Genomic DNA, 21,267 nt, shown 5'->3' on the forward strand with positions numbered 1-21,267 from the left:
ACTAATCATCAGAGAGATGCAAATTAACAACAATGAGGTATCACTTCACACCTGTAAGAATGGCTCCACCAACAAATGAACATACAGCAAGTGCTGGCGAAGGTGTGGAGAAAAGGGAACCCTAGGACACTGCTGGTGGGAATGCAGACTGGTGCAGTCACTATAGAAAACAGTACGGAGTTTCCTCAAAAAATTAAAAATTGAACTGCCATTTGACCCAGTGATCCCACTTCCAGGAATATGTTCTAAGAAACCTGAAATACCAATCACAAAGAACTTATGCACCCCTATGTTCATAGCAGCACAATTTACAATAGCTAAGATCTGGAAACAGCCCAAGTGTCCATCAGTAGATGAGTGGATAAAAAAGCTGTGGGACATTTACACTATGGAATACTATGCAGCTTTGAAAAAGGATCTTTTATCCTTTGGCACAGCATAAAGGGAACTAGAAAGTATTATGCTAAGTGAAATAAGCCAGTCAGAGAAAGACAAGTAGCACATGATCTCACTTATATGTGGAATGTAATAAAATAAATTGATGAACAAAATGGATCCAGAGACACAGAAGCATGGAACAGACTGAGGGATCTCAGAGGGAAGGTGGGGGTGGGGGAGTGGGCAGGGAGAGATTAATCAAAGAACTTATATGTTTATAAGCATAACCCAAGGACACAGACATTGCTATGGGGAAGGCCTGGAGGTGGGGTGGATGCGGGGTGGAGGGGACCAATGAGGGAATAAAGGGGACATCTGTAATATATTCAACAAGAAAAACAAAACAAAACTCGAGTCTTATGTTAAGTTAAAAAATTGGAGACATTTAGGTGGTTATTATGAAGCTTTTAAAATCCAACATTAGGGAAGGAAGAGAAAGGAAATGAGGAAGAGAAGGAACAACCAACCATAATCCCCTGGATTAAATGGGCTCTGTACAGTACAGTAAAGTTTATGCTACAAATTCCCCAGAGAGAACAGTCTACTAGTATCAATATTTTAAAAAATTGCTAGGAAACAGAATTTTTAAATCAAGAGTGCAAGTGGGAAACTGGTACTGATAACAAAGGAAGAGACCTGAAATTTAAAGTAACTGGACTGAATCTCCACAAAGAAGTGCTACAAGTAAACCTATATAAAGCAAAGTAGGTAAAAGAAGTTTCAGGATTATGAGAATGAATGCTATGTTACTTATTTCTGGTGTTGAACAGTAATCTCAAATGTAATATCAAAATTCAAAGTTTATATTTAGCTTTATTCTATACTTTGGTTAGCAGCCCAGATAAAAAATGAAACTGAAAGATACTTACTATAGTAACCATATAATACAGTGTCCTCAATCTGTTTGCTGACATTAGCATTAGCCCAGTCCTAGGACAAAAAGGAAACAATAGAAATATTAATGAAACATACATTTGCTTAACAATTATAATTAAGTATTAATATGACTGAATATCACTTACAAATCTATCAACTCAAACAGGTATGGTCTATGCCTTTAAGAAGTGACAGACAAGTAAATGCTGAGATAAAGTGATAACATAGATCTAATTTAAGGAAACACATAAAAACAGGAGGCACCTAACTCAGACTGAATATCATGGGTGGTATCCCAAAATAACTCTAAACTGAGGGCTGAAGGAAGAGAGGTCATTCTCAAAGAAAAAAATATAAAGGAGGGAAGAAAGGAACATACATGGGAGAGTTTGAAAACAACTGTAAAAAGCTAAACAGATTCACCAGAGCTTTTGGAAAGGGAAGAGAAAGCAGGTAGAGTGAAGGAGGAGGGGAAGGCGATAGGTCTGAAGGACTAGTAAGTCATGCTAAGTATTTTGGACTTTGTCTTAAGTGATGAATTTTTATTCAGAGTGAATGACAAATATGATTTGTATTTTAAAAAGAAGATATTTGAGCATCAAATAGATATACTTTTTAAATTACCTAAAAGATGCCCTGGCCAGAAAGCTCAGTTGGTTAGTGTGTGTTCCCAATACACCAAGGTTGTACATTCAATCCCCATTCAGGGCACAAACAAGAATCAACTAATGAATGCCTAAATCAGTGGAACAACAAACCAATGTCTCTCTCTTTCTCTTTCTTTCTCTCTCTCTCTCTCTCTCTCTCTCTCTCTCTCTCAAAAAACAAAAAACCAATTTAAAAATACCTAAAAGATAAATGGTGATAGATGGAGACTTGACTTGGGGTGGTGAACACACAATACAGTATACAGATGATAGTGTTGTAGAATTGTGCAGCTGAAACCTGTACAATTTTGTTAACTAGTACCACCCCCAATAAATTTAATAAAAAGGAAAAAACACCTAAAAGAATAGTCAATCTAAGCTCCTTCAAATTCATTCCACATAAGTGTTCTTTAAATTAGTAACTTAACTTAGAAAATTCATTCAAATTAATCCTTTCAAATAAAAAATATGTACATTAATAAATCAGAAGTGAGGTATAATGGCAAGTCTTTTTGTTGAATATCCTAAATTTTATGCATATGAAAAATTAAACCTAAAGAGTCTAAGTGACTGCTGTTAAGTAAAAAGGATCAAATTAAGTATATGTAGGTCAATTTTTTTCCATATACTTTCAAAGTTCAAGTCAGTATCAACATCCCACTTCACTACAAGGACTCTTAAGAAAGAGTATCCACATTTAATTCTCCTAAAATAATTTAGATTTCTTTTCTTTTTCTTTACTTTTTAACCTATGAAGACCTCTAACAGTGAATATCTATGAATTTCATACTGATAAATACCTAAAAGAAAAATGTAGAAAATCCAAATTTAGCACCACAAATGCAAAACCTTGACATACAACGCACAATAAAAAATAGTGTTTTTGGCTTGGCCAGTGTGGCTCAATGGTTGAGCTTCAACCTTGGAACCAAGCAGTCACAGTTCAATTCCAGGTCAGGACACATGCCCAGGCTGAGGGCTTGACCCCCAGTAGGGGGTGTGCAGGACGCAACAGAGCAATGATGTTTCTCTCTCATTGATGTTTCTCTCTCTCTATTCCTTTCCCTTCCTCTCTCTCTAAAAATCAATAAAAACAAAAACCATATAAAAATAGTATTTTTCCAATAGCAATTAAGACTGTAAGAAAACTTAATAGGGTAAATGAAAAATTCGTTAACTATGTAATGAAAACTATCAATTATAGACTATTAAAAAGATCTAAATAAATGGAAAGTCACATGCTCCCACATGAAAAGACTGCAAATACCAAATCCCTCCTAATTAATCCATAAATACTATATATTGCCAATCAAAATACCAATTACTAGGGTTTTTTTGACATGATGATTCTAAAAGTCATCTGAAAAACACAAGACATAGAAAATTTTTAAAATAAGACCGATGATGAAGAATTCACCCAATTACTAAACTTTATTAAGAAAACATAAAAATCTATTATTATAGTAATAGATTACCTATGTGGCAAAATTTAAAACAATAATATCCAGTAGTGGAAAGTGTGGAAGAGAAGCTATCTCCTACACAGTAATAGTAAGAAAGATAGTCTATAACCTAGACATTGTTTGTTGGAATCTATCCTAAAAAAGATTCACATAAATCAGGAAAGCTATATGTACATAGATATGTTTTAAGACGAGTAGTACTATCCATTGAATGACCTCAAGATCTGTTACTGGGTTGCCTGGCAAGAAGCTAGCTCAAATGGGGCATCCCCTTCCCACACAGTAGGAGGAGCTGCACCCAATCTCAATTACATACTCATGAGAAAAAAAAGCCCAAAGTTTCTAGGTGTTCAGCAACTGGAATGTCCTAGTGCCCCATAACAACTTGTATCTAAGCTCACACTTCTTGAAACCCAAGTATATAGTGTTTTATCTACCCACAAGGTCACGCTTCTGCTTGTCCCATAAGAGAAGGAGGTAGAGGCACCTCTGCTGAGGTACATGCACCTTAAGAAAGCTCACATCTTTGCAGAATGTCAAGTATGTAAGCACTTGTGTGCTTGCTAATCATTATCCCCATAAATTCCAGCCCCAACAAAGTAATGTTTATTGACCTTTTCACCATGAGCCCTTTACCCAACATTACTCAGGGTAGGATTGTTTAAAATATTAAAAAAAACAAAAACTGAAGACAATCTACATGCCTAGGGAGAAATGGTGAAATGTATTACTGTAGATTCATAACATGGAATATCATAGACATTAAAAACAATGAAATCTATATAAACTGGCATAAATGAACATCCATGAAGTAATTTTGAGTGTGGGGAAACAGAACAAGTTGCAACCAACAGTTTTAACAGTCTGTCTAAAAAATGTACTAAAAGAGACACCCATACATATACAGAAAAAATGGAAAGAAAGTGTAAGTAGTGCTCAGTACATAAGAATGGAAAAGCACTGGGGAGAATTCTATGCAATGATCGGACATTTTTTCATCCATGATTCAAGTAGCTAAATGAATACGTACATAAACAAAGCTTCAGCTCCTAACAGCTGTGTTTCTTTAGTGATTGTTTATACATCGAAACAGAAGTTTAAAAAGATTTCTGAAACTTGAAGGTTTTTTCAAACAGCATAATTACATCTATCCTACACAAACTCCCTACCAATTTCCAAGAGAACCCCAAGAGGTATCAACATATCCACTGAGAATCTCCTAAAAGTTAAACTTTAAAATTGAACAAGACCCCCAACTTCAGAAAAAATATTAAATGTAGAGAGACTGAAGGTAATTTAAAGCCAACGATTCATTGAAATTTAGTATCTTTACTCCGCCATGTTCTTTTGTTTAACCAAATCTTGTGCCAAAAAGAAAGTATTACTGTTACTATTTTAAAGCTAAAACTATGTGTAAAATATACAACATCACTCAAGAACTATTAGTGTATTTGGCTTTTATACACTGTCTTGCCTCCAAGGTATCTGATGTACTGTCAAAAGAGCTTAGTTTATGAAACCTTCCTTCTTCCACATTTTGAGAACTACTATGCCCTTAATACATTTTATAAACTACCCCTCCCAGAGTAGACCAAAAGGAACTTTAGAGTCATTTAAGACCCGAAGGAATGTGAAACAACCAAGAACTAATACTAAATAGAGAATAAAAAACATTTCAAAAGAAAGGAAAAGGGTATAAATTCCATAGGAAAAAAGATGTAATGGGTCACATATATAAAATTCCCTTTCCCATTCTTCAGGTGACATTTTGAAATAGTCCAACCCCAAACTACATTTGCCTCTCCTCAATTTTACCTGATAACCTCACCTTACACCAGTGTTCTCACTCAGGGGTGATTTTGTCCCCCACAGAACATTTGACAATGTCTGCAGACATGGGGTTGGGGGAGGTCAGTATGCTACTGGCATGTAGTGGGTAGAGGCAAGGATCTGCTAAACATCTACAACCTGCAGAAGAATCCCCCACAACAAAGAATTATCCAGCACAAAATGTCAATGGTTGAAAAACACTAACTTAGAGGTCTCTAAAATAATTTGAAGCCAAAAGAACAGAGCTCACTCAACTTACTACCGAATCTAAAACCTAAATTCCACCTGTATTCAATTGTTAGGTCTTCCTTCTTCTAGGTGCCCATACCAATCCTTTCACTGAGACACTCCCACCTCAACCCCTTTGCCTTCTCAAGGATACCATACCTGCAATAATAACCTCTCTCTGCTCTCAAAAATTTCTCCAACTCTACTGAATGCTTAAGTACACAAACCCTAGTAATTTCCATTAAACAACAAAGAGATCCACATTTCACCACCACAAATAAAAATACCTCCCCTGACCCAACTCTCTACTCTCCTAGAGGACAAAACTCACCAAAAAATTGTCAGCATTCCCTCCCAGTCCACATTTAACCCACTCCAACCTGACAACCCCACTGTCTCACTGAAATTACTCTTCATGCTCTCTGGTTACCACTGACCAAAGCCCACAGTCACTTTTCTACCTCTCTCATTTCTCTTTGAAAAAGCTATCATTCTCTCTTCCTGAAACACATTCTTCTGATTGTCATAGCCTCCCTCTTCTGTCTTTCTTCCTAAGTCTTAGATTACAGCCTTTCCCCTTCAACTGGCCTCTACATAATGAGCACTCTAATCCATGGTCCAATGCCTTCTCTGACTACTCAGTCTCCCCAGTTACTGGTCAGTCCATAGCTCTAAATAACATCCATATGCTGATGACGTCCAAATACTTCACTCCAACTCTAAAGTCTCCCTGAAGCTTCAACTCTCTAGTTGACACCTCCACTTGAAAACATATAACAGGAACTTTGATGGTAACTTACCCTAATTACAACTCTTTCTAATATATTCCCTCTCCTGTTCATGTGCATGCATATACCGTTATTCCTCCAAGCTTCCCTATTTCTTCAAGGTGTACAAAAACCTAGGCATCTATGCTTCAGTTTTGTTTTTCCTTCACCCTCCATATATAATCCTTTAGCAAATTCAAGCAGTTCTACCTCCAAAATATAAATATATACCAATTTTAATCATTTTTTCTCTACTAGCACCACTCAAATCCAACCCACCTTTATCTTCTTCTTTTCTTTTTTTTAAATATGTCTTTATTGATTCCAGAGAGAGGGAGGCAGGGAGAGAGGTAGAAACATTAGTTACGAGTCATTGATCGGATGCCTCCTGCACGCCCCCTACTGGGGATTGAGCCAGTAACCCGGGCTGGGACTCAAACCACAATCTCCTGGATCATAGGTCAATGCTCAACTGCTGGGCTTCCCACTGGCAGGGCCACCTTTATCTTTTACCTTCATTAATTTCATATTGCAGTTAGAAAAAAATCTAAACTCATTAACATGACTTAAAAGTCATGAACAATCTTGATCTCAGCTAGTATCAAAGCACAAGTTCCAACACCCTACTTCAGCCAAACAGGCCAAACTCATCCCTGCCAAAGGGCCTCTATATTTGTTGATTCTTTCTCCCTAAAGGCACTCCCTCTGGCTCTTCACCTGACTGACTTCTCCTCATTCAGGTCTCAAGCAACCTCAGCAGTCTGGCCTACCTCAGCAATTTGGCCTTCAAATCCTCCTATCTAAATTACCCACAACTAATTACACTCTCACATCAATCTAGTATATTTCTTCATAGAATTTATCACTATGAAGTTAGCTTGTTTTGTTGTTTACTGTTGGTCTGGTTTTACAGTAGGTAAGCTCCATGAGAGCACAGCCTCATTTGTTTTAATCGTTAATCTCCAGCACTCAAATTCATCAGGTACATATTACATGGTTAATAAATATTAAGTGAATGAAAATATTTAGGTGCAATAAAAAGTACAAAGTTCTCAAGATACAACTACCTCAATTTGAGAGTAGGATTGAAGCACTAGGAGAGAGTTCAATCCTGATTTTTCAAAACAGGCCATAAAGAGATTAATCACTGGGAGAAGGGAGTAAGATATGAATATTTTAGCTGTCAAAACATTAAGTGGCCCTGGCTGGTGTGGCTCAGTTGGTTGGGTGTCACTGGGTGCACCAAAGAGTTGCCGGTTACATTCCAGGTCAGGGTGTATACAGGAGGCAACAGGATTGATCTATCTCTCTTTCTCTCTTCCTCTCTCTCTAAAATCAATAAAAACACTTTTTTTAATTTAATGTTTTGATGCCATACCTTATCTACTAATTTTATTTTAATTTTACACACTGTATAAAATAAAGAATATTTGTTCACATTACTATCAATTTCTGATTTTCTTCAATTAGTACATTTTGTGTATATAGCTATTGGCCAACTACACAAGACAATGCAATAAAATACTTCTAGCTATTCTTTTTTTTTTTTTTAAAGAATAGTTTGACTTTTAGAGAGAGAGGAAGGGAGAAGAGAGAAACATCGCTGTGAGAGCACATTTATCAACTGCCTCCTGTAGGACCCCTCACCAGGGATCAGGGATCGAGCCCGAAACCTTCCGATGCAGGGGACAACACCCAACCAACTGAGTGACACAGGCTAAAGTTGTTTTTTTTTTATTCTATAAAGTTAACTGTTTCACAAACGAAAAAACGAAAAATAAAAAAATTTTCTGGCTAAAATTATTCATAGTGCCATGTGTTGAACAAAAGTCAGAGGGAACAACTTGAACATTATTACAACATGGCCTTGACAAAAGAAGGCAGAGATAGCTAGGAAGGTAGGTAACTAAGACAAAATCGAGAAAGTATTGTGGACTGCCTACTGATCGAAAAGCCTGAGCACTCTCTGTTCCTCAGCCAAATGATAGCCATCATTGACACCTGGAGTTTACCTTATAAGCAAGGCCATAATCACTTTAGAGGCTTCAATATTTGAGGTGGACATCGAGAAAGTTAGAGAGTACATATATTTATTTAGGAATAAGAAATGCACATTGTAAAACTTAGGATACAATATAATTCATCATGAAAAACAATATATCTTACACATTTATCCTAACTAATAAGGGTCAGATATATTACAGCCACTGTTGCATATTTTTTCTCTAAATTTACAATTGTGGCACAAAGTCTGAAGAACTAATTCTTAAGTACTTGCACTTATCTTTCACTAATCACTTCACATGAATTCTTCAATAACGTTAGAGAAAATACATTCTACAACCTACTGGCAAAAAGTTTTTCAAAAGTCTTTTCAGTTCTACTTTTGAATTAGCATAAGCCAGCTTCAAATGAAAACCCTTGTGAATTTAACCCCTTCCCCTCAAAAAAAGGAAAGAAACAGAAAGGGAAACAAAGGATATTTTAAAATATACATTAAAAAAGAAAAAGTATAAAATATTGGGGGAAAAGACTGATACATTATCTAAGCACTAAGCTGGCTAAAAACAAACAAAACTAAATAGAGACAACTAGGTAAATGAAGAGTAGGAATAAAAGAGAACACACAATTGCTGAAAAAAAATAACCCCTTAATAATGGAAGAAGAAAGTTTTTAAAAATGGAGGAAATACATTACCATGGAATTTTTCCCTTCTAACTAATGGTGCCACGTTTAGATTTAACAAATACAAAATAAGCACTCTGACTACAGTTACACATTTTTTCTCTTAGGGAACATTTAATAAAACAAGTGCCCTAAATTTTTATAGGTAATACTTTTGCTTCTTTAAGTGGGTGAATTCTTAAAGTCTTGGTCAAAGAAGTATAATACAATCTCAGGATTTAAAAAACAAAAACAAAACAAAAGAAAAACTAGTACCCAGAAAGTGAATACTACTAAATTAAGCATGGTCCCAGAACTACTACATAATCTAAATGGAAGTTCATACTTTCATGAAAACACTTACTTGAGAAATTTCAAGATGAAAACATATTCCCACAAAATCTAAACAAATCAAATATTCTAAATTCAAAACTAAAAATATCCTACTCAAATAATAATTATACAAGAGATAATGAATACTAAGATATAGATAGAGATAAAGATCCTAGTGAACAGAGAGCTCTGGAGCCAGACTGCAGAGCTTCAAATCCTAGTTACAGCACTTATGAGCTATAGACAGGCTATGTCTATACCAAACCTTGGTTTCTTGTCCATAAAAACATGGATAATACTATCTACCCTCATAGGGTTGTTTGGGAGATTAAAGGCAGTTAATACATGTAAGCCATTAGGACAGGGTCTGATACATAGTAAATATTCAACAGGTGTAAGTTCATACAGTATTTGGCACATATTGTTTTTAGTTTGGATCAATTAAAAACTTGCTAAATGAAGACCTGCAGAAAATAACTATAGTTTTCACAGAAATCAAAATATATCTAAATCTAACCACAAAAACAGTTTCAAATTATTTAAACCCAGTTGGCTGAATTTAGGAACTTATTTTGGAACCATGCATTATTGAGATAATTAAAATAATATTTCATTCAAATACTTAAGTATCTACATGTATGTTAGACACTGGGCATACAACAATAAATAAGACACAGTTCCTGCCTCATAGAAGCTTATACTTAAAGCTTATACTTAATAAGAAACTTAAAATAATCTGCATAATAGAAAAGGAACTCAGAAATCCTCCAGTCCAAAACCCTTCATTTAAAAATGAGACTTCTGCCCGGCCGGGTGTGGCTTAGCGGTTGAGCATCGACCTAGGATCCAGGCGATCCAGGTTCGATTCCTGGTCAGGGCACATGCCCGGGTTGCGGGTTCCATCCCCAATGACTCATCATTGGTGTTTCTATCTCTCTCTCCCTCTGCTTCCCTCTCTCTGAAATCAAGAAAGATATATAAAAAAATTTTTTTTAAATAAATAAAAATGAGAATTCTGCCCGGCCGGGCATGGTTCAGAGGTTGAGAGTCGACCTAGGATCCAGGAGATCAGGGTTCGATTTCCGGTCAGGGCACATGCCTGGGTTGCAGGCTGCAGCCTATCAATGAATCTCTCATCATTGATGTTTCTATCTCTCTCTCTCTCCCTCTCCCTTCCTCTCTCTGAAACCAATAAAGATATATTTTAAAAAACAATAAAAAATTTTAAAAAATTAAAATGACAATTCCCCCCACCCCCCAGAAAAAGGAGAAATGTGAAGACTAGAAAAGTTAACTGATTTTGCCAAAGTTACATGCCAAACAGTTAAGAGCCAAGACTAGAACTCAGCTCTTATAATTCCCAGCCTAGTGGTCTTTTCACTATACCATACTGACTCAAAGTACTCATTATGAAATAAAGATTAAGATTCTGACCTGCCACTAACAAAAGTCCTTCTAAATTATTTAGTGCATTAATGTAAATCAAGTCACATAAACTTCAAGCTATGAGAAGCACAAAAATATAACCTACTACAATAAACAAAAGGCATTCTTCAAATCTGGAGGGTTGTCAAATAGTTCTATGTCACTCAATAGTCTGTTTCTAGTCTTTCATGTCAGTTGTCACGTTCTCAGGCCCTCTGCTGCATTTCTACTCTCATTTATTCCGAGACAACAATAAAGCACAATATATACTAGACTGCTAAACTTAAGCACTTAATTGCCAAGAATATGAGGGAATAAAATTGCATAGTATAATAATTACCTTAAATGTACCATTTTGATTTTTCATGTAGGAAACCAAAAATATATCCACTGGTAGAATTGCCGATGTGATAAGTGCAATTGCCAGAGAAAAAATTGCTGTTATGGTGGAAACAACTTCACTTTCCCGCCGACTTTGGTATTTACGAACATATATCCAGCAGAATGCCAAAATAGCCTGAAATAGAACAAAAAGAAATGTTGTTATTGCTCTATGTATTCTCTAAAACGGATTTTTAGCATGTGTTTGAAAGTTTCCAATGGGAAACTTGATGTGTAAAAGAGGTCCACTATCCCTTACTAAAAACTTAAGATTGATAATTTTCAAAGTGTATTTTATGAATGCAGAACCACCTCACTTAGGTGCAAAGACAAAAAAACTAGTAAAAGTTAACAACAGCAGTGCTGTTACATATATCCTCACAAAACACAATTCAACTATTAATGGTTCCACATAATGGGATAGTTAAAACAAGTTTTGAATACTTTTCCTCTATAGAGCTCTCCAACCTAAAGGAGCTATAACTGGATGTTCTATTCTACTGAAACATCACAGAATATAACTTGAATTGCAATTAACTTCTGCCCCATTATGACAGTTTAAGAGTACCATTCAGCTAAAGACTAACTGCCAATAATCACTATGACACACTACACTATAATTCAAATTTTAAAGAGAATTAAACCAAAAAAAGAAGTGCACACTGAAAATGGATACATGTGCATTGCAAGGAACTTTCCAGTGAAAAAAGTACACTCAGAGAGGTACTGAGGTTGACACCTCTAATCAAGCAGGAACTCTTAATAGTTACCAATGCCTTTCTACTGGTTAACACAGAGTATAGGACTTCAGCCTCCTGATTCTCTAAGTGTAGGTAACATCAGAATCACCTGGAATACTTATTAAAGCACAGACTGCTGGACCCCATTCCCAGAGTTTCAGATTCAGGTCTGAAGTGGGGCCAGAAAATCTGCATTTGTAACAACTTCCCAGGTGAGGCTGCTGCTGGTCCAGGGATTACATTTTGAGAACCTCTGCTGTGCTCAATTATAGGAGATTGCAGATATATACTAAATCAGTTGTTCTCAACCTTGGCTGTGTGTTAGAATCACCTGGGCAGTTTTTAAATACCCTTATGCCCTCCCCCCAAGTCAGTTCAATCAGAAAGTGAGGCTCCTCCAGGTATCCACACTCTAAATGCCTGAGGATTCCAATCTGAGCCAAACTCGAGAACCCCTATTTTAAATAAGGTCTGTAAGAGCTCTAGGACAAAGGCATTATTTTATCCTTTCACTCTTTTCAACAGATTCAACTGTTGTTTCCTTTCTGAGTGTCCTAGTTATCCACCTAACTAGTATATACTTCACTAGTTTCACAGCTTCCAAATTTTCCTCCCCCGCCAAGATATAAGAACAGCTCCATCAATGCAGAAAAATCCCCTTTGCAGCTTAGTGGTTGGCCCTTCTCTTCACTCTCTGTCCCTTGACAACCACTATCTGTTATCTGTTCCTGTATCTTCTGCTTTTTCTAGAACGTCATAATGTACTACATAGTATGTCATTTTCGAGCCTGGCTTTTTTCACTAAACATAATGCATGTGAAATACATCCAAGTTGTTGCATGTAAATTCCTAACATTACTAACATTTTAATTGGGTCTGAACATCAGGAAAAAATAAAGTGAGAAGGGAATGTAGACTTTGAAATCTGAATACTGAAGCAAAAACAGACAAACAATACAAAAAACACCCTACGCCCAAACGATTTTATCTGTTTACTCATTTTTCGGGGGGGATTATTTTTCTTTTCTTTTTAGAAAAAAAAAAAAAAAAAAAAATATATATATATATATATATATATATCAATATATATATATATTGATTTCAGAGAGAGGAAGAGAGAGAGATAGAAACATCAATGATGAGAGTCGTCATTGATCTGCTGCCTCCTGCACAACTCCTGCTAAGGATCGAGCCCGCAACCCAGGCATGTGCCCTGACCGGGAATCAAACCTCGATCTCCTGGATCCTCGACTGCTGCTCTACTGCTGAGCCACACCAGGCAGGGCGGGGGGGAGGAATTATGCTTCAAAAAATGTTTTATATTAATATTTCAATGGTTTGTTTTTAAATACATTCACACGTTTTAAACATTCCTCAAGTTATTTTGAAGTCATTAGAAGCTATCTTTCTAATCTTCCTATCCTTAGCAGTACCTAGCACAAAGTGTTCAATAAACTTTTTGTAGGGTTTCAATAAGATCCACACTTTTACAAAATTTAAAGTGAGTTATTACTACTGCATAGGCAATAGTTTGCCAATACCACATACACCTTCATGGAAGAGCAACCCAGGCAAAAATTGTTAAGCCAGAGGTTCCAGAACTTTTTGGTCTCAGGATCCCTCTACAGTTTTAAAACCGAGAACCCCAAAGAGCTTTTTTGTTTATGTGGGGTAAATCTATCAGTAGTTATATTATAAAATAAACCAAAATCCTCATCTATAAAATAGGAATAAGAATACTCTTATAGCAGGTTAAATGGATTAAATGAGATGCAAAGAGTTTAGCACAGTGCCTGGCCATAGTAACTGATTAACAAATATCAACAATTATTATTAAATGTCATATAAAATAATGTCTTAGAGCAGTTCATAAAAAAAAACTAGCATATAATTTGCTAACAATTATAAGGAAAGGTTTAGAGCAGTCCCCAACCTCTCCCAAGGGATTCTGATTAAAACAGTGTGGGCTTTAGGGTTTTTTAAAACTCCCAAGTTGTTTTTAATGAGCAGTAATGGTTGAGAGCCACTGGGACAGAGGTAGGAATGAGAACAGATGAATGTTTGTTAAACTAATTAGCACACATACTGCCTGGGATCTTGTTAAACTGCAGATTATGATTCAGTAGGACTGGGGTCTTATGCTTTTTTACTTCTAGCAAGTTCCCAGGCGATGCCCTCACTTTTGAGTAACAAGAGTAAACTTGCTTTACAGAAATGGAGACAGTGTTGTATAGTAATGGGGAACGCAATTTGAAAGGTGGTGTAAGGCAAATTGAGGATCTTGGGGAGACTAGGAAGAAGGGTCTGAATGTGATATAGTAAACACAGATAATCAGCTTGGAGGAACTAGATCTAAAAATTCCTTATGTGGCAGAAGAAATCCACTCCACTTGCCCAAGATTACAGAAGTTGTCAATTTTAGTGTTCTGATTCTTTAGATGACTGGCAGCAGTTCTCAAAGTGTTAAGTCCCCAAGACCCCAGGCAGTCCCAAAACCCTTTCTGAGGATTTGCAATTCGAAAATTATTCTCATAACAATACTAAAATGTCATTTGCCTTTTCCCCAATGTTGGTATCCGCACTCATGGTGCATAAGACATGGTGAGTAAAACTTCTGGCAAATTAAGCATGAGTCCAGACAATGGCACCAAACTGCACCAGTAGTTATATTCTTCACCGTCACATACTCACAGAAGAGGAAAATAACAAAGACAACTTAACTGTGCTCAAAAAAGCAATACAAATTAACTTTATTAAACTTCAACTCAAGTCTTTTTAATATTCTGTGTGGGAAAATGTGAGGTATGCATTTAAGTTCTGCTGCTGTGAACCAAGGTGTGATGGCTGTCTCCAGGAAAGGTGGGTACCTCAATACTTAAATGTACAAGTTAGAAGCTAAACTAGGCACTCTTTGCAAGAAACATCATTTTTACTTGAAAGCACAACTGAACGACTATGGTTATTCAGACTTGGCTATCTGGCAGATTCTGTTGAAATGAATAAAGGGAGCCTATCACTTCAAGGAAAGCAACTGACCACATCTGTTGCCAAAGATAAAATTCAAGCTTTCAAATAAAAATTAGAATATTAGAAAACTAGTACCTAAAACTAAGAGTGACTGTTTCTCAATAGTTATTTCTGGGACTACTTCTGACAAGATCAGTAATATTAATGAATGTGAAATTTTGGTATTATCTAATGAAACATATCCATATTTGGAAGATCTGCATAATTCAGTGAACCAGTGTTTTTTCTAAGTGACCAAATGCATCATGTTAAACCATGCATGGTGAAAAGATCCATTCAGTGTACAACATGGACCAATGGACCTTAATGAAACAGAACAAAAAGTTCATTGATAGGGTTTCAGATTCCATATTGCAAGTAACCTTTAAGAAGCTTCTATTACTGAGTTTTGGTGTAGTATTAAAGAACAACATCCACAATTATCTAAAAAACACTCCTCTGCTTCTAACTATCACTACAACTGGATTGTCTTCATATACTTCAACCAAAATAATGTATCTCAAAAGACTAAATGCAGAAGCAGACATGAAAATCCAGCTCTCTTCTAATAAACCAGGAATTAAAGAGATCTGCAGAAAAATAAACAATTATCCTGATTCCTATTTTTTTCTACTTTAACATCCAGTTGCAAACTCCTTAATTCTTCTCATTTTAGTTTGTTCCTACAGTAAAATCATCAACTTAAGTGCCTTCCCATCTTCATCTATCCAAAGTCTATCTCAATTACACTTTCTTCCAAAATTATTTTCTATTCCCTAGAGTCCTATTTCATAAAATCATACTTTGGTTTTCAGTACTTAAAGTAGCTGTTTCAATAATTTTTGTTTTCCTACCTATCTCCAGGTCTTCTTAAAGGCCACATTTTCTTTTGTTTGCATCCTCCTACAGTTTACAGCACAACTGCTATATGCAAAATGTTTATTAATTGATAACTGCCAAGATACTCCCACTAGACTTTGATACTGGTTACATGCTTGTTTTTCTTCTAAACCAAATGAATATGACGGTCTAGAAAAGCCAGTGAACTCTCAAAGTACAGGACTGGACGGGCAACTGCAGGCCACAGCCAAGCTTTAGGGTTTCCATTTCCCATCTTCGTCACCGTATAAAGGCAGTACTATTTTCTGCGAAAGCAAAAGTAGCAAGAGAATCCTTTTCTTAAGTGTTCCCTTTTTTTCTTATTTTGGTAGTTTCTGGTGGAGCTGCAACATTTACTAGCAAAACATATTACATGGGTTGTAGACACCGTGTGGCATCTAATAAGTAAAATTAAACAAGGCTTGATTTCCAGAAGTGAAGATAAAAAAAAATGTTTGATTTTTGTTTGTACTTGTTTTCAAAATGCAAAGTGGCTATAACACTTCGGGACTGAAGCAACAACAGGGTTGAACGAAGACCAATGAGCTGTGAATGGGGAAGAGTGGGAAGAGAAACAAATCGAAATCCCACACAAAATAGCCCAAGGGTTTTAATACAGGGAAAGAATTAAAAACTAGGTCATCAGGGCCCTTAGTGTCCACGTTGTGCTCATGGGATGAGCAGGGATAAGACGGCTGGGAAAGAAGGCGCCTGAGGTCGGATAGGTGGTAATACACCCCCGACACTGGCAGGCAGGAGGGCCACAGCCTGCCCCACACAGGGTTCTTTCTACACCTACCAACAGACTGGAAACGAATGTGAAACCTGGAAGTAAGAACGAACAGGCGTGTCACCAAGACAATCGCACAATGGGCTGAGAAGGCTGGGGACTCAGTGCCCCCAAGGTGGGGAACCGGGCAAAGAGGAGCGGAGAGGCCGCGTTCTGAGCGAGCGCCAGCGCCCACAGAGCTCGCCAAGACCAGGGGCCGCTGCCCCACCCCACGGGCCCGTCCCACAGGGTCCCAGGGCCGCCTGCCCTTCCCAACCCCCCGCCCTCCGTCGCCAACTCCACCCGCCCCAGGGCCCAGGGCCCCCGTCAGGGATGCGGGCAAGAGTTTCGAGAAAGGAAACCTGCGACAGCAGACGTCACCTGGAAAAACAGCAAAAGCGGCCGGGAGCCAGCACCCAGACCCCAGCCCCAGCGCCGCCCCCTCCCGGCGCGGAGTAGTCGCCCCTCGGCCCCCAACTGTCCAAGCTAAAGGCGGGGCGGGAGGGTCCCCGGCGCCCGAAGAGCCAGCGGCGGGGCCGGCCCCTCCCTCTCTCCCGCTCGTCCAAACACCGGAAAACTCCGAGCGCCTCTCCTACCAGAAGTAAGAGGCCGAATATGCACCAGCCGATCACCAGCTCCGCGGAAGCCGCGCTGGCAGCCTCCGCCGCCATCTTCGCTTCCGGCCCGGACGGCTCCGAGCCCAGCGGGTGAGGAAAGGGGAGGGGAGGGAGCAGAGAGTGCGCGGGACGCGGCGCCCGCGCACCCTAAAGGTTAAAGGGATGAAGGAGGCGGGGCAAGTGGTTGCCAAGAAGACCCTGCCCTCGAGCGTCCCCTGGCGTTGGGCCTGGCGGGAGGCGGAGCGGCGGGCACCGCTGGGGGCCAGGGCGCGCCGGGACGCCTTGACGTCACCGTGACGTCACCGCGCTGCAGGTTTCCGAGGTGATGCGACAGCCTAAGCGAGGATGTCTCACAGCAACGCCGCCTTTTGAAATCCTGGTTAATGCGGCCTAAGCTGATTTACAGGAAAAGCCGGAGAGCCCGCTAGGGCGGGACTGAGTGTATCTGAGATCCACGCCAACTTTAGGTGTCCCCGCTGCCTCCCGGGAGGAACTTTGTCCCTAGTGCCCGAGGCACAGTGGTGTGGTTAGTAGGCCTCACCAGGTTCCAGGAATGGCTGACTCGGGACAAAGGTGACCAGTTACCCAACTGACTTTTTTTTAAAAAATATATCTTTATTGATTTCAGAGAGAGGAAGGGAGAAGGAGCGAGAGAGATAGAAACATCAGGGAGGAGAGAGTCGTCATTGACGGGCTGCCCCTGCGCACCGGGACTGGGGATGGAGCCCGCAGCCCGCGCATGCGCCCTGACGGGGAATCAACCGCGATCTCCTGGATCCCAGGCTGACGCTCCACGGCGGGGAGGGGCTCTCGCGGGGCCCAACTGACTTTCTAATTTGCTGGCATTGAGGCCTAGTCTGAGAAACAGCTTTGCTGGACACGGTTACCCTGTGACAGTGTTTCCATTTGAATCTATACATGTCCGTGAATTTCCATGATGACTTCACATCCCAAAGGTATTTGAGCTTATAAACATATAATGAAATGGCAGGGTTTTGTGATATCCATAGGAGAACAAAACAGATACTGCCACAGGCCCATAAGGAAGCGGAGGGAAGCAGTGCCCCGGGAACGCACGCCTGCTTGGGTCCACCGGAGTGTGGGTACGTATTTAATCCCTGAATTCAACAAAGGTAACTGTAAGGTAATCAAGACACAACTTGAGTGAGCCCCACCATCTCTTCATAACTTACACGGTGCTAAGTTTTGCCCTACCTAGGCCCTCTTTCAGGCTGGCATCCTGTAGCAGGGAAGGCGTGGGACAAAATGAAGAGGGAAGAAAGCGCAGAAGACAGCTTTACCACGAATTGGTACTATCAGATGCTGGCCTGCAGGTGCTTGCACCTGCCTCTTCTGTGGAATATTCACTTCTCTCCTACAGTTGCCTTAAAGTGGACAGACACATCTCTATTCCAAGTAGTCATCTGGAATTCCTTCTCCAGCTGCAGAGCCACTGTGGTACTTCTGCCTCTACCGGCTAAGGTCCCCTAACCCTCTCCTGGAGGCCCACTTGGCTGGGAGGAGAGGTCTCACCCCGGGCCAGTTTCCCCGTTCCCCCACATATCCTAAAGCCCTTCTGTGGGAAATGATCACACATAGCCTCGCGCACAATCAACCTTGGGAACACAGGCCAATCCCAGTGTAACTGCATTTTCCTAGTTCTGCTATCAAAGCAATCAGCCCTCTTCGGTATTCCTGAGGGAGTCAGCCTGCCTTTCACAGTCGGCTGTAGTTCTTGCAGACCTGAGTTGGGCACCAACCCCCTGTATCTTTCAGTTGCAAGGACCATATTTCAAATTTTCCAAGTAGCTCCTTTGAGGCCTCCTATACTAAGGGGTTAGATGGTAACATCTCACCCCAATCTTCCCCCCTGTACACACATCACTCCTTAGGGTTAGAGGTGGGAATCCACAGACCAACAACAATTCTCTGGAAAAAAGTCTCTCCAATTTTTCTTTTACTCCAATCCATTTATTAATAGTTTATTTCACTGAGGGGTCTAAGCATTGTAGAATAAATTTCTCTTACATCCATTTTTAATTCTGCACATAAAGGAGAATTTATGGTTAAGGGTGAGACAAAGAATTAAAGATCATAATCTTCCCTGGCACTTTAAATTTTATAAAAATTGGAGCTTTTACCACAACTGAACTGAACCTTCTTGATATCTGATGTACTCTTCATTTAATTAACCCCATTTAATAAACTAGGTTCACCCTTTTGCTGATTCTGAACACCTAAGTACTGGAGTAAAATTAGGCAGTTGCTTGATTAGCAGGTTGGAAAAGCCTTACAAACCTATGTTGCTGATGAGAGTGACTAGTTACAAGGATAGTGGGAGTTCGAATCAGGAAATTGGGAGAGGGGAAAAGAGAAAGCGAGGCACCGGGCAGATAGAGATGTGCATATGAATCATTTCTTCATTCTGCCACCTAGTCAGGATGTATTATTCATTCATACAAAAGACCACAAAGACTGAATACATTTCTCCTTAATGATGTTCTTAAGTCTAGGAAGGTTTCAATTACAACCAAAGCTTTTTAAAAAGAATAATAATCTTTGTTGGTTGTTTATGATTACAAAAATAATACATGCTTATTTATAAAATTTCCAAGTATGAATAATTTAGAAACTGAAACAGTCCTAATAAGTTGACACATTCCTCCTCACCCTAAGATTCTTTAGGAGCCTCAAGGTTTTTTTGTGTGCACATTACAATGTGTCCCATGAGGATGTAGAAAACCAATAAATAGTTCTTTCCTGTTTCTTTGATGCTATAGACTAAATATTTGTATGTGCCCCACAACCACCAACAACTTTATATATTAAGGCCCAAGGTGATGGTAGTTGAAGGTAAGACCTCTGAGAGGTGCTTAGGTCATGAGGGTGGGGTCCTCATGAACAGTTAATGCTCTTATAGAAAGACACCCCCAAAGAGCTCCCTGACCTCTTACCATACGTGAAGTTACCGCAAGAGCACAGCCAGCTATAAACCAAGAAGCAGGCCCCAACCGGATAGCAAATCTCTCAGCACCTTGATCTTGGACTCCCTAGACTCCAGAATTTTAGAAATAAATTTATGGTGCTTATAAGCCACTCATTACTGATATTTTTGTTATAGCAGCCCAAACGGATTAAGACACCTGGAGTTACTGTAGAATGCCCTTGTCCTATGCCCCATCCAACAAATCATGGGAAGGTACCAAGGTTTCTGTGGACTCTGTTCCATTTTAAGTTCAGAGAAGTGGTCATGTAAACCCCTTCATTCCCAAGGGACTTCGTAAGAGGAGACATTGCAGAAAATCTTCTATCAAAACATAACCCCTTTGAATATATTAAGAGGGCTAGAAGCCTTCAGAGAAAATTAATGTTTGTAAGGGAGCAACTATCCTCCCCTCATTCCTCTGCCCCTCAGCTTTTGAATAGTCCTCCCTAAGGCCAGTGGGAAGAGCGTACACAAGAGATCACCCATAAGGTTGGAGGTTGTGACCTAAATTTTGGGAGCGGTTCAGCATCTTGCTGCAAATGCCGAGGGCAGCTGACTCACAGAAGTACCTGGTGCTGAGCTGACATATAAACCTGTGCTGAGGAGGACCTTGGTACAAAAAGACTTGGATTAGCTCCTCCCCATCTTCCTCCTCTCTCTCCCCCAAACTAGCCCATTAAACTCACCCTGAAGGCTTTGGTGAACTGCCCCTGAGAACCACCCTACCCATGTGCTTATGTTCCTGTGGGGGGCTAAGAAGAGATGCAACAACCTCTACTGGAGGAGGCCTTCCTAAGAATTCTCTTGGCCTAGACCAGGAACACACAGACCACAAAATGCTGGGGGAGCAATCCTAAGTGGGAAACAGACCAGGCAGTGATGACCTACAGAAAGGTCACCTTATCACCCAAACAAGAAAAAGATAAAACAAAAACTGCAATGAACATGATGCCAAAATTGTCAGCAAAGAATTTATGAATCAAGGACAATCACCTCTCTCACCCCCACCCCCAGTTGCGCTCAAGAGGTTATACTCCATGAGCTTGGGGATGGGGGCAGGTTGGGGGGGCAAGGGGGGCAGAAGGCCTGAAAATGGGTTCTCATTTTCTCATACGAGGTGCTGTTGGAAAACCAAAGGTAGAAATATGATCAAATAACATATGCTGGGAGGTTAAATTTTTAAAAATAATCTTACATAGGAATTGATAGGAATATCA

The 21,267-nt window shown here is 39.4% G+C and overlaps 1 protein-coding gene across 2 annotated transcripts in view; it reads right to left on the reverse strand.

Moving 5' to 3' along the window:
* The window catches only part of LMBRD1 (LMBR1 domain containing 1), a 133,365-nt gene extending 116,011 nt beyond the window's left edge, over positions 1-17,354 (reverse strand). The window contains exons 1-3 of one of the 2 annotated variants that reach the window (XM_081140025.1): positions 17,044-17,354; positions 11,013-11,189; positions 1,308-1,368 (exon numbers count right to left, since the gene is read on the reverse strand). In XM_081140025.1, the coding sequence (XP_080996151.1) occupies positions 1,308-1,368; positions 11,013-11,189; positions 17,044-17,118 (313 nt within the window). In that variant the 5' untranslated portion in view covers positions 17,119-17,354. The remainder of the gene's footprint in view (positions 1-1,307; positions 1,369-11,012; positions 11,190-17,043) is intronic. The other variant, XM_081140026.1, reaches the window with a different exon arrangement.
* Positions 17,355-21,267: the final 3,913 nt, after the last annotated feature.

Source organism: Miniopterus schreibersii, assembly GCF_964146895.1.
Source record: "Miniopterus schreibersii genome assembly, chromosome: 6".
Lineage (NCBI taxonomy): Eukaryota > Metazoa > Chordata > Mammalia > Chiroptera > Miniopteridae > Miniopterus > Miniopterus schreibersii.